Here is a 13,982-nt window from a genome sequence, read left to right as displayed (position 1 = left end):
CCCCCCCAATTTTGCATTTTGAAATGCTCCCGATTTCTGAGGTCTAAAGGTTGGCAAGTATGCCACACACACAATATTTATTTTTTTCTCCCAAGCGTATTCACAGTGATTTATCCAGGTTTGGCCATAAAATGACACAACTCCAAACAAGTCTCATTGAAATACGTATCTTGACATCAAAGGGTTTTAGTGACACGTAGAGATTTTGGATTGAAGATCTGTTGTTACTGAAAACTGCTGATGTGAGGGACTTTTTGCTGAGTTAGTCATATGTTGTGAGCCGAGCAAAGCCGAGGCCTGGAAACATTTACAGCCATCGGTGTCATCTGATGGCAATTAATGTACATTTTGAGTGTCGTGTTTGCTTTGCTCGATAAGGGTCCTATAGCTCAGTGGTGCCTGGCTCACACACATTGAAGTCTTACGTATTTGTTGATTTTCATTTGCTACAATTTTATGCATTTGGAGGCGTGTGGCGCAGTGGATAGAGCCTTGGTGTTGGGATCAGGGGGTCACAGGTTCAAACCCCACTGCAGTCAGCATGTCGTTGTGTCCCTGAGACACTTCACCCCAAATTGCTCCTGTGGGGATTGTCCACAGTACTGAGTATGGAAGTCGCTTTGGTTAAAAGTGTCTAACAAGTGACATGTAATGTAATGTATTTTACAAGCTGACCATACGTTTTTATTTTTTTTTTTAAATATATGAAGTTTAAACCATACAGTAAGTAAAGTTGTCAAATAAATGTAGTGGAGTAAAAAGTACAATATCTGAGAGTATGCATAAACCCGTATAAAAGTACCTCTAATCGTTCTGAGATACAGTTCTCCAGCATCTAACAAGTGACATGTAATGTAATGTAATTTCAACAAAAACAAAAAAGATGGGAAGCGCAGGTTATCCATTTCAACGATTTCCTTCATAGATAGTGTCAACTTTCACTACGTCTAGATTCCAACATCTTACTGTCCTCATGAAATATCATAACTTAAAATGTCTCTAAGGGTCAATAGGGAAATACATATTGTCTTATATCCAGGCCAATACTGTAAATGTCTCAGTGTAACAGTATCTGTCCAACCACAGCACTCTGCTCTAAATCCCCTCAGGATAAATCACTTTTAAACACAGCCCTGCCCTCTTACATTAGGGACATACCGTACATTGAACAGGTTAGCCTCCTTATGACCACAGTGTTGTCCATCTGTTCTCTGTTAAATTGACTGTATTCTCGAATAACTTAAACCTTGATAATGCCTTGCGTCATTCGTCATGGTGATGTATTTCAACAAACCCCGTCCTTATCTTCCCTACATCTGACATACGAAAATACAGACTCACTGCCCTGTTGCTCCACCCGATATTAGATTGACTGAATGTTGGACGGAGGCGCCTGAACTCGACACTGGTGTTGTATTCTTGGACTCAGCACTGTCAGATGTTCCTGAAGGGACCGCTGGGCTTGTTATTGTTGAACCACTCTCAGCTGAATGAAGACATCGGTCCCGGAGAGCCAAGAGATTAATAATGTGAAGCTGTGCTAAAACAAACTATTTTGGAGGACGCAAGTTCATCAGGACCACCAGGGTGAACTGTCTTTACCAAAGCTGGGCGAGACAGACACACTCATATATCTTTAAAAAGTAGATGATTTCCAGACAGTATTTGATCTATGTAAAGGTTGGAGTGGATGTGTCCAGCTTTCTCTCACTGCTGAAAGAAACATTTTGGGTTTTATTTAACTTTGGCTACTCCGACAAGAGTTTACAACAAACAATTCTTAAGATGGGTTGTGGTACGTTAACTCCCCTGTTGATGCTAAATCCCTTTTCGCCAATTGGCATGAACACCAACACACACATTCACAGCCCAATACTTACCCTTCAAGCCACATTTTAGCCTCCTAGGGCGAAAACTGTTGCCTCCAAAGGGTGGGGAACTTTTTGGCAACGAGTGACCATAGAGCTGCTTGTTGTAGATCAAAGTAAGTAGTAGACTAAGATAAATGAGAGAACTACAACATCTCAATCAGTGGGACAACGTACCATGTCTACTTGGGCCCCGAAATGTGTGTTCGACCTTTTCTGACCTGAACATATCTTACTCTCATGTGTTGAATGGATTGCCATGAAATGTTGTGCAGAAGTTCACGGTCCTGCTGACCTTTGTGAACCTCTAACAATTCAACTCGCTCCCACAGCAAGTCATGGTTTCAGTTCTCCATTGAAATATCTATTACATTAATTGGACAAAACATGGTTCAAACATCACATTCCCCTGGAGGACATTGGATCCACAAACTAGCCCTTATTAAATTAACTGGTGTGCCCAATAAAATAAAAACCCAATACCCAGAAAACCTGACTCCTAAACGTTCTAGTAATAGGCACAAACACTTGCATGAAGATCTTTTTATATTTATCACCTTGTTGCGTTTAGATTGTTGCCACATCTGTTGTATTGTTGACTGCTGAAGACCATAGATCTAAGAAGTCCAGTCAAAAGTGTGCAGAGGCCCAATATTAAGACTGAGGACCAAAGTTTAGCTCAGGTCAAAAGATACAATGTCAGAAGAAAGTAACTTTCACAAGCCAACACCACAAAACCTAAAGGTATTTTAATTATAAAAGCAGACACAATGAAGAAGCTGGAAGAAAGGAATGTTTGGCATTTTATTCTAAACAACGGCAACAAACTCAAAAATGAATCTCAATTGTTTTGCTATAGATCAACTTTTCATTGCAATTCAACTTAATGCTAACCTTAACCTGAACTCCTTGAGAGTCCTCACTCTGTGGGCTTCACAAGAATAGAAATACAGCAACACACACCGATACACAGATGGGGCAGTAGACACCCAGCCTTCCTTCTTAATGTGACCTTTTCACGGTCTCGTGACCTGTGGTGACCAGTTAACTGTGTCCAGTTGTGAAGAAGCTCAATCTGTATCTCAAAGTCAGTCAGCAGCTTCAGATGAAGAACATTAGCGGCTCTGAAGGATCAGAACCGCTGGACATGTGCTGGACAATAACATGCTCTGAACTGTTAAGCATTGCCACAAGCTGTATTGCAGTCCACCTTGTTAAACATGTGGTTCCCATTGTGGTCTCTCTCTCTCTCTCTCTCTCTCTCTCTCTCTCTCTCTCTCTCTCTCTCTCTCTCTCTCTCCCTCTCTCTCTCTCCTCTTTCCAAGTACAATAAACGTTTTGGATTGAATCCGTGGACCAGTTGTAAGAACAAGTTTGGCCTACATTTTGGCCGCCATGTCACTGTGTGTTTGGTGTGTGTGAACTATAATAAAAGACAAGAAAATACCCGTGTTTCTTGACACTGATAACATCATTATCTGCAGAAATTAGGCTCATTTGTTCGTATCTCTCTCAGTTCCATGTGTTCCCTTTTTAAGTGATAGGCTACACGGTTACTGCCTTCCTTGACTTTGGCAACACTTTTCATGATAAGGGCTCCAACATGCTGTAATAATAAACGTCCTGACACACCCTTGGTGGAGCTTCTATTTCTGATGTTGATGTCAATTTATAGTGAATGAAATAAAAATATATGCATCCTACTTTGTAAAAACCTGTTAAACTGTACACTATTGTAACTTGAATTGGACTCTTCCTAAATCCTTGTTCTTTGGAGAATACCCTGCTGTAAGTAGTAAAGCAGGAATTACGTGTTTGCATCAAATATCTTTTCTTCAACTTGATGTTGTTTTCCACAATCTACAATCATGATTCTCCTATGAAACATATATGATAAAACACCAGAAATCTAAGCGGACAAAGTTTAGTTTTTTCCTCTAAACTTCAGTAAATTTAATCATCCTATAACTGCAAGATAGTGTGCTGTATGTGGTTAACAACTATCTACAATCAACGACAAAGTGTGCATTGGTGTTTGCATTGAGTGCATAATATCACCAATACTTGATCTCATCAATAGTGTTTCTCTCTGCAGGTCCTCCGGGTCCAAAGGGAGATAAGGGAGATCTTGGGAAGGTAGGACCCCCCGGGGTTCCTGGACTGACAGGATTGAGAGGTGAGTACTACAACTCTACCATTCAGATGTTATTGAGTAGAATAACAATGGCATAAGACCTACGAAAGGATCACTGTAGGAAGAGATTTTGCAACAACGTACAGCAGTAGCCATCAACTGGCGGCCCGCGGACCACATGCGGCCCGCCAGACATTCTCATCCGGCCCGCACGGTGGGGGTGACAGTGGCGTTGGCGGAGTGGTTAGTGCGTTCGCCCCCCACTCACTCATTTTTTTTTTTTACAACGTCTCGTGAGTAATGTGCAGTACCGGAGTCCAACAGAGAGGCAGCAGCTGCGGGACAGTAGCTTCGGGACAGTAGACTGCGTACTGCGTAGCCATCCNGGTTTTGATGCAGGGTTTCGATATGATTAGCTCTGTGGTTGCTAGAGAAGTTTCATGATCTGTTTTCAGATTTAGAAACATGGACAGATGATCTCCCAGACTGTCCATGTTTCTAAATCTGAAAACAGATCATGAAACTTCTCTAGCAACCACAGAGCTAATCATATCGAAACCCTGCATCAAAACCCTGCATCCGTTTTCTGTCAGAAAGGAAGTAGTGAACCAAAATTGTATAATGCTTAAAGGTCACGTCTATGGCATCATAATACCACACAGACCACCCATTCTAGCCATGCCTCATATGTTTCACTTCCTGTTACTAAAGTGCTGACTCGGGTATAAGGGCCTGAGTTCCCTGACATTACATTTATACATTACATTACATACATGTCACTTGTTAGACACTTTTATCCAAAGCGACTTCCATACTCAGTACTGTGGGCAATCCCCACAGGAGCAATTTTGGGTGAAGTGTCTCAGGGACACAACGACATGCTGACTGCAGTGGGGTTTGAACCTGTGACCCCCTGATCCCAACACCTACACACAACCCACTGCGCCACACACACCGGGAACACATGTATAAAAGACATCAAAAAGTGTATTTTGCACTATAGGTCCCCTTTAAGATCTGCAGTAATGCACCACCTCACTGTGGTTGCACCTAATTAAAAAAAAGTATATGTTCATTCAACTGATCAACATTCACCCTGTTGTTGTGATATCTTATTTGAACAGTTGCTTATGTCATTGTATTTTGAATTGTGTTATCCTTGTGTGAACTCTTACACTGTTGCTGCTTGAACACCTGCATTTCCCTAATGAGGGTCTATCTTATCTTATAAAGTGTCTATTTATCTAAGTCCCAATATTTACTCTGTCCTGTAAAGATAACATCAAGTGGTTTAACCACCATTTGATAGGGCAAGCTAGTCTGTAAATGAAATGATGAATCAGTTATCTCCTATACTACTGGATGCAGCTGGATACTCTTTAAAACAGCCGCTAGTTATGGGTACTTTTTACTTAAGTACATTTCAAAGCCTCTTTACTTATGAGTATGTGTACTTCTACTCGAGTAAAGGATGCGTGTACTCTGCTTACCAGATATCGATCTTCAGCCCGTTGGACACCAGGAACTGGATGGTGTCCACGTGTCCGCACAGATGCAAAGCGGTGTTCCCTTGATAGTCGGTGGCTAGCAGATCGGCCCCGAACTTGTGCAGCAGGCGGCAGATGTCCACGTTGCCCCGGGCGGCGGCGAGGTGCAGCCCGGTGCGGCCCCGGTTGTCCCGGATGTTGGGGTCGCAGCCCGTCTCCAGGAGCCTCTTGGCGAACGGCAGGTCTCCATCGATGCAGGCCTGCAGCAGCGGCACGTTGGTCTGCGACGAGTCGTTGATGAAGACATAGGACATGTCCGAGTGGGTGTCAGAAAATTCCAGCGTACCTGCATCGAAGGAAAAAGGAGAACAGGAGATATTGTTTGAGCCAGTGTTTTGTTTTTTAAAAGAAAGGCCACTTAATCGTGACGTCTGTAGTCAACCAGAGTATAAAAGACTACAATTCCCACGGCGCCTCCTCTAAACCCAAAACTGTAAGGAAACTTTACCAAATACAGCTTTTAAAACACAAAGACATTTTTATTAAACCCTTTCTCCTGCACTGTTGTATCTGTTTTATCTCCTATATATATTGTTAGAGCCGGTATTTTAAACAAATCCTTATATTAAGAAGTATTTCTCTGTAAAGTAGTAGCTTCTCTTCTCCGGAGCATAATACGTCACATTCAAAAGCTTTATTGACAGATGCTCAGCAGCTACAGTGTGGATATGGCTATGAAAATCTCCTTCAGTCTCCTTCATCAATGCAACATAAATATATGTAAGACATACAACAATACAGATAATGAAAAAATAAACAAATAATAAATAAAATAGCGCAGGAGGATGTAACCAAGTGACCAATGTGCAGTTACATGCAGGAGAAGTAAATACGAGCTAAAACATAAAGTAAAATATAGAGGAATAAAATACTGCTTATGTGAAAAACAGATGGATGCTTAAGGATATGAAGGCACCATCAACCATAGCTACCGTAAAGACGTATAAACCCGGCATGCAACACTATAAAATGTATTTTTAATTACAAAACCATCTAAAGAAACCATCTTTAGCAACTGTCCGTGAAGCTAATACATCTTTAAAATAGAAAAGCTAGCTAACTGTAGCATCAACTAGCTGACAGTGATGAAAATGGCAGTAACATTTAACCACTGTTACACATTTAACTAAGCAACATTTGTCTTTATTCCCGCTGAAACATTTGATATTAAACAGAAATAAAACGTTAGTAGGTGATGCTATTTATTAGCGAGCTAGCGGAGCTAATGCTAGCTTCAAAGCTAACGATTTTACACACATCTGAAACAGATTAACATGTAACATCATAACACATGAGGTGAACACGTATGTTATACATTGTTTGGGCTGTCGGATGTGAGACTCACCTGTTGATAAGTTCCCAATTAGCAGAAAAATACACTCCGCTCCTCTTCGAGCTAACGTTAGCAGCTGTGTTGTTGTTATGCTGGGATTCCTCTGTTGCTAAGGAAGGGCTCTGTCGCCCCCTGCTGTCATGGAGGTGTCATTACAGTTCAATTTTAATACACTCATTATCGTTTTTTGGTCTCAATCAATTAAAAAGTTTATTTTTTATACAGTTTTTTAGGAGTTCAGGTGTTAACATACTTCAATATTCATTTTTGTTTCACCTACTACTTTTTAAATTCACTGTAGACCATGTTTGACCACTATTTTTATTATATATTTTGCTTCCACTACTTGGCTTTTAACTTGTATGTTTTGTTTATTAATTATATATGTACTATGTATATTAAATTGTTTTATATCTGAATCATGCACGGCCTGGGGTTGTTTGTAGAGTATATATGATAAATGAAAGATGTGAGAAACAGCGAATAAATACAAATAATAATAATTTTAAAAAGACAATAAATAGACAATAGGAAATATATATTATATAATTCTATCATTTATTGTGCACGAATATTTTTCAATAGTATTTTATTTGTCAGATATAGTTTACATATTTTGATATTCAGTCACCTATTATAATTTCACTCTTGAATTTCAGTTTGATCTGCTATTTTGAGTATAATTGTGTATTTTCTACTCGTTTATGTGCAATACTTAGGGATAAGTTAAGTTAGGGGTCTTCTTAGTTGTACAAGGCAATATGTTTCAAACAAGGTGGAAATGTTATAATTTGGTTTTCCAAGCACAAAGCAAAGACCTGTCATCTTCTGAGTGGAGTTCACACGTAGAAATACCTGAAATATCTCGTTGTTTTACGAACAAAACCATCTCCAAGGAATATTCTCAGTTAGTTTAGAGACTTTATTTAAGTGTGTGAGCACAGAAATACACATTACAGTAACAGACATGTCATTACCATGTTATCGTGATCGATCCTCTTTGAGGAAAACTGCATTTCTTCTCTGTCACTCCAGGCATAAACCACGTTTGTTTGGAAAATGGGGGTAAAGACCAAAACAGACGGTTGTTCGGGGTCTGTTAAATCATCAGTGGCGAATATATTTTCCATATAAAAACACAATCCTAAAAGGCATTTTGTTTTGTTTCCTCATAATATTTAATGTACACATCATTATCTTCCCATTCCCTCCCAACTCAGTAAATACAAACCAGGGGATAGTATCATGATTTAGGTAAAATAATTACAATCTAGATTACAAAACCACAAAGGCTGTGACATCGCAATAACATCAGGGCTACCAGCAGAGAGACAGCGCTATGTGCTACACACAGTGGTCATAGTGGTTACAAGTCACCCAGAAGCTTTCAAAGTCCAACGATAACGAGAAGAGGATTAAATCGACACCGCAGTTAAAAAAAAAACGTAAATTCTGTCATAAAAACGGCTACTTTTATAGACAGAAAAAACGTATTTCTTCCTATTTCTTATACAAGGACAGACGAAAGATACAGACTGGAGAAAAAAAAACATAAAGTTTTATAGACTTTTGCATACTTTGGTGGGAAATACAGTAAGCACTATGTACAGCAATAATTCAAAATCTATCAGAGAGTGTGTTTGGTTGGGGTGATTTAAAAAGAAAAACACTAGTTTGGTCACAACGTAAAGATGAAGGTGGATTTGGTCTATTATTCTAACCCATCAGTGCAATATATAGAAGATATATCAATCATAACTACAGTTGTTTTTAGCAAGTGTTGCTTATTCCTTGAAATGCATTCGGTTTAATGTCTTAAAAAGTTGTCTTTCAAGTCAGCTGTCAGGGTATTGTAGCACCATAATGAAATGAACAGATATAAAAGGCGTATAAAACAGGAAAAATGTGAATTTAAAACGACTGCAGAGGCATTTTATTTTATGATTGTGAAAGACAACGGCAAATTACGAACTTTAACTCATGTTCCACTTACTAGCTTCACTAGCAGGTGGACTTAACTTAGGACATAATTAATAAAAGCTCCTTTTTAACTATTATTTCCAGAAAAGAAGGATCTTACAAGCTCGTGATACTTTACACGTTCATATTTCCTAACTTCCAGGTCGCCAAGTTACAGATCATTCCTGTAAACTTTGAAAATCTGACTGTAGAAAGCGCTGAAAAAAACATCATAAGGAACATGCTACGGTACGTCCACACGGCAGCGTCGCGTGCTTCAACGGAGACGCTTCCCATCACTTTGAATGGGGGTGACGTCACGCGTCGCTTTGCCTCCGTTGCTCTGCCTAGAAAGTTGAGAACTTTTCAAGCGTCAGCCAATCAAATCGCGTGCTTGTGTGTCCGGGGCGGGAGATTAATGTGATTGGTTGTTGGTCGCAAGCCAGACACGCCCACCGGCAAGCTTCAATGCAACGCTGCCCTGTGGAAGTACCGTTATATTGTCTGAAAACGCTTACTTTGAAGCTGCGATGTTGGAGTTTGTTCGACACATAAGTTATTATGTTGATAGAGAATCAAATCAAATGAGCAAACGTGGAAATTATCGAAAGGATTTGGATACATCTGGTTCTTTTCTGCCTTAAAACATGTCTGGGTTATTTGATTTCCATACAAATAAAACCCTCTTTTGCGAGAATATTTAAATCGGTTGTTTCTCTTAAGGTAACCTGTGACATAAATGCATTTAAAGCAGGTGCAGAGGGCGCTAAATACAAAAAAAAAGCAACGTTTTATGGCGGCTAATTCACTAAAAAGGCGTTTTTGAACAGGAATCAGGTGATTTTACTTCAGTTGGATCAGTTTACAGAAGTTAAGACTTTAATTTTAACCAACTTTCAAACAAAACTGAATTAAAACGGATCGATCTGGAGCACATTTGGTGTAATCGGTGCTATACAAAGTGGGTTGGCACTCTCCGAGGTAGCCGAGAATGCTCCTCAACAAAAAAAAAGAAAAAAAAGAAGCATAACGAGACAACAGACACAAAATAAACACGTACACAATAGCACCATTGTCGGTGATGATCTGGAGAAGAACCACCACATATGCAGCTCTTCTCTTTCCATTTCCTCCCTCCTCAACGCTCCTTTTTTTTTAATAACATTTTTTAATAAGCAATTCATTCCTAAAACTCTGATGTTGTTTTTGGAGAAGCAGGAGAGAGGGGCTTCTTTTCAGTCAGTGTTTCAGTCTCCTCCTTAAAGGTCACCTATTATACTGTTTTTGATCAATATAGTATAGGTCTCAGATATATACAAAACATGTCTCTGATTGGCTCGAAACACCAACATTGCAGCATTACCCATAATCCCCTCTGTTTCAGCCCTGTTTCCAAAGTGCTGATTCTCTGTCTGTTACTTTAGATGAAAATAAGGAGCCCCTCCCCACGCCCCTCTGAGAGAGATTTGGTTAGAAAGGACACAATGGTGCTCTCGGAGGAGATTCAGGTGATAAGGGGGGGGGGGTTATCTTGGTTGCTGATTGGCTAATGGTTACTCAAGCCAACACATCTGATTGGCTAATGGTTACTCAAGCCAACACATCGTGATGACATCATAAAGTGGCCAAAATCTGATCAGCTGATTTTCAGACAGGTTTTTATAGAAATGGATCAGGACAAAAAGAGAGAGAATCTTTGTTCCTGAAACTTTCAGAGTGTCTTTACACAGAGGGGACACATGTTGCTGTAGAAGGGACATGGAGAAGTGGATTTTGCATAATAGGTGACCTTTAACACCTCTTGTTCTCCTCCGAGGTGCTGATACTACAACAGCTTGCTGCAGACTTGGCAGCGGCTGACTCTGGATCTCTCCTGGCCGCCCTTCAGGGTCTCCTGTCCGGGGGAGTAGAGGAACTCCGTGCCCGGCTGCACGGTGGTGAGCCAGAAGCTGTATTCGTTGGCGAAGAAGTGGCAGGATCCCTTGGCTCCGTTGCACTCGATGAACGGCGTGGCGCGGAAATCCTCCAGACAAGAACCGGGGGAATTCAGAGACTGACCGCCACCTTCAGATCCCGCCGCTGTGTGCTGCACGGAGAGAGGGACATTTAGTATTTATTAGATTCAAGGCTTTTATTGTTGTTTGTACATTAGCTACAGTGTGGTTATGTCAATGAATTCTGTCTGCATTCTGTACAGATAGCTAAGACCCTTGAGGCCCTCAAACTAGGATTTAAATATGTGTTCTTAGTTTGAATACATGTAGAAGTTAAAGCCCTAGAGAAATGTCTTTTCTGAGTGAAATGGCTCTATTTTCTACAACATTTAAACCATTATCAGCTTGCTAGACATGTCCCATTTGCCCCTCCAAAAGTGCAACACAATAACACAGATAACATAGTGAAAGTGAATACAAATACAATAGAGTAGAAATAGTGCAAGAAGAGTACAAGTCATTGGAATATGATATATTAGATCAGGGGTGTCAAACTCAAGGCCCGGGGGCCAAATCCGGCCCGCGACTTCATTTTCTGTGGCCCCATAAGAGCTTGCAAAGAATGTAATATGTTTATTATACGGTTACATGCTACTTTACAGAAGCACGTTGCCCATAAACTACATGTCCCACAATGCATCTCAAATTTGACTTTTTTCTCAGAATTTAAATTTTTTATTTTTTAAATATTACTTTTTTTTCCAAAATTTCACTTTTTTTATTTTTATTTCACTTATTTTTCTTTGTTTTTCCAGAATCTGGCTTTTCTTTTTAAATCATTTTGTGACCTTCTCACTGAAGAGGCTTGCAATTATTTGCCCTAGACTTCTGCTTTCAGACGTAGTTAGTTATTACCCTATCCGATAATAATCCAATGCAGAGGCAATAATGTCATATAATACATTATTTTATATATATTAAATATTTGTATATGTATTTTTATATAGTCTTAAAGTTACAACCGGCCCTTTGAGTGCAGCCATAATGCTGATGTGGCCCGCGATGAAATTGAGTTTGACACCCGTGTATTAGATAAATAATGTGTAAGTTGCAAACAGATGAATGTTCTTTCAAAAGTTCAGTTGTTTAATAGTCTTTATTAGATTAGATGAGATATTCTTTATTGATTGCAAATTGGGAAATTCTTTTGTCAGAGCAGCATGTTAAGAAGGCATTGCACAAGTTAACCTGTTTAACCTTTTAGGAGAGCAAATGGGACATGTTTAGCAAGCTGATTGGTGTTACAATGTTGTATAAAATAGAGCCACTTCACTCGGAAAAGACAGTTCTCTTCGGCTTTAACTTCTTCATTTATAAAAACAAAGAAAACATAATTAAAACCTAGTTTGAGGGCCTCAAGGGTCTTAGCTATCTGTACAGAAAGAAAATAAGTTAACCCTATTGAAATGGACATGAGTATTACCTGGAGACATCTATCAGTAGTTTGGTGTAATTGTGGAGGCTTAATGTCAGTTATTTAAAGTTTACCATGAGGAAAGGACATGTTTATAAAGCTGATAATTGTTAAATCGTAGAAAATAGGTATTTTGGACAACATTTGATATTAACCATGTTCCTCTATGGGGGTATACAATGACAGTAAAGTCAATCCATTACACAAAAAATGTGAACATATATGAAAGAAAACGCTTTCCTATTTACCTTATCTCACTAAAACACGTCTAAATGTAATTTTTAGGGTGTATTGTGAGTTATTGATAGTGTTTGGTTTACCATGAGGAAGGAGTATCCGATCCAGAGACTCCTCCAGCCGGGGGGGCAGGTGGGGATGTTCAGATCCTGACTGTGCACGGCTACAGCCAGAGAGGGAGCCTCACACACTGAACACCTGGAAGATAAGGACAGGAGAGAGGCAATTATTGTTTTAGTTAGTCACCACGTAGCTTTCATCTACACCGCAGTGTTAAAAAAAAAACGTAATTTCTGTCATAAAAACGGCAAAAAAATCTACTTTTATAGACAGAAAATACGTAGGGACTTTTGCTCCAGCATACGTTGGTGGGAAATACAGTTAGGATTAGTGTCAGGGTGTTTAGTTTGTGAATTTATGAATCCTGCAGTCCTGAACGAGGGTTAGTACCTGCTGATGTATTGCTGAATCTGTTGCTCGGCAACGGGCATCATGGGAATGGGAGCGCTGGTGGAGAGCCAATAGGATTTGTCGTTTCTCGAGGCGTAGTAACACACCTCGTTGGGGGAGCAGTAGAGGAAGGGGATGGTGCTGAAGCGGGGGAGACAAGACCCCGGCTGACCTGCAGAGAGAGAGGGAGAGGGGAGAGAGGGGAGAGAGGGGAGAGAGGTGAGAGAGGTCAGACAATTAGTGATACGTTTTAAGTTTCAAGGCTTTATTGTCATTAGCACAGTAGCTACAGTGTAGGCAATGAACAACTGAAGTCACAGGCTCCTCTAACAGTGCAGAGGTGGGAAGTAGTGGAGTACAAATACTTTGTTACTCTACTTAAGTACATGTTTCTTGTATCAGTACTTTACTCCACTACTTATTTTACTTTTTACATTTACTTCTTACATGTTGAACACAAATACCTGTACTTTCTACTTCTTACATGTTGAACACAAATACCTGTACTTTCTACTTCTTACATGTTGAACACAAATACCTGAACTTTCTACTTCTTACATGTTGAACTCAAATACCTGTACTTTCTACTTCTTACATGTTGAACTCAAATACCTGTACTTTCTACTTCTTACATGTTGAACTCAAATACCTGTACTTTCTACTTCTCTCATTTTCCAAACAGGCTGGTTCCTTTAGTTTGAATGTGTGATTGGTGGCGTGATCATTATTATTTAGAGTCATTGCGTGCCTATTGATTTGAACACGATCCGTGTATCCATCATTTCCTGGTCTTCTCTAAAGAAGAGGGACCAATGAAAACGTTGTCATGTTGCCGTTGGTCACCATGGAAACATTCATTAACTAACAATTACATTATTGTTCTATTAATATAAAGGGAGGTCAGGTACTCTTTAAAACAGCTGCTAGTTATGGGTACTTTTTACTGAAGTACATTTCATATTAAATGTTTCTCCGTACCGAGGTCCTGGTTGTGAGCCTTCTCCTGCCCCTCCACGAACAGCAGGCTGTACCCGTCCCACAGCTTG

At 39.8% G+C, this 13,982-nt stretch overlaps 2 protein-coding genes across 2 annotated transcripts in view; both read right to left on the bottom strand.

Annotated features, from left to right (window-relative positions):
- Positions 1 to 5,465: 5,465 nt before the first annotated feature.
- LOC104944129 (ankyrin repeat domain-containing protein 46) lies at positions 5,466 to 6,994 on the bottom strand. The gene is made up of 2 exons (XM_010769604.1): positions 6,895 to 6,994; positions 5,466 to 5,835 (listed from the first exon to the last, which is right to left on the bottom strand). The coding sequence occupies exon 2, from the start codon at positions 5,801 to 5,803 to the stop codon at positions 5,489 to 5,491; it is 315 nt and encodes a 104-aa protein (XP_010767906.1). The 5' UTR covers positions 5,804 to 5,835; positions 6,895 to 6,994; the 3' UTR covers positions 5,466 to 5,488.
- Positions 6,995 to 10,563: 3,569 nt separating this feature from the next.
- The window catches only part of LOC104944130 (collagen alpha-4(IV) chain-like), a 22,589-nt gene continuing 19,170 nt past the window's right edge, over positions 10,564 to 13,982 (bottom strand). Inside the window, exons 16-19 of the mRNA XM_010769606.1 lie at positions 13,915 to 13,967; positions 12,937 to 13,108; positions 12,570 to 12,684; positions 10,564 to 10,927 (exon numbers count right to left, since the gene is read on the bottom strand). Of these exons, the coding sequence (XP_010767908.1) occupies positions 10,667 to 10,927; positions 12,570 to 12,684; positions 12,937 to 13,108; positions 13,915 to 13,967 (601 nt within the window). The 3' untranslated portion in view covers positions 10,564 to 10,666. The remainder of the gene's footprint in view (positions 10,928 to 12,569; positions 12,685 to 12,936; positions 13,109 to 13,914; positions 13,968 to 13,982) is intronic.

Source organism: Notothenia coriiceps, unplaced genomic scaffold (genome assembly GCF_000735185.1).
Source record: "Notothenia coriiceps isolate Sejong01 unplaced genomic scaffold, NC01 NC01_scaffold00007550, whole genome shotgun sequence".
Classification (NCBI taxonomy): domain Eukaryota; kingdom Metazoa; phylum Chordata; class Actinopteri; order Perciformes; family Nototheniidae; genus Notothenia; species Notothenia coriiceps.
This window is presented reverse-complemented; position numbering and strand designations above follow the sequence as displayed.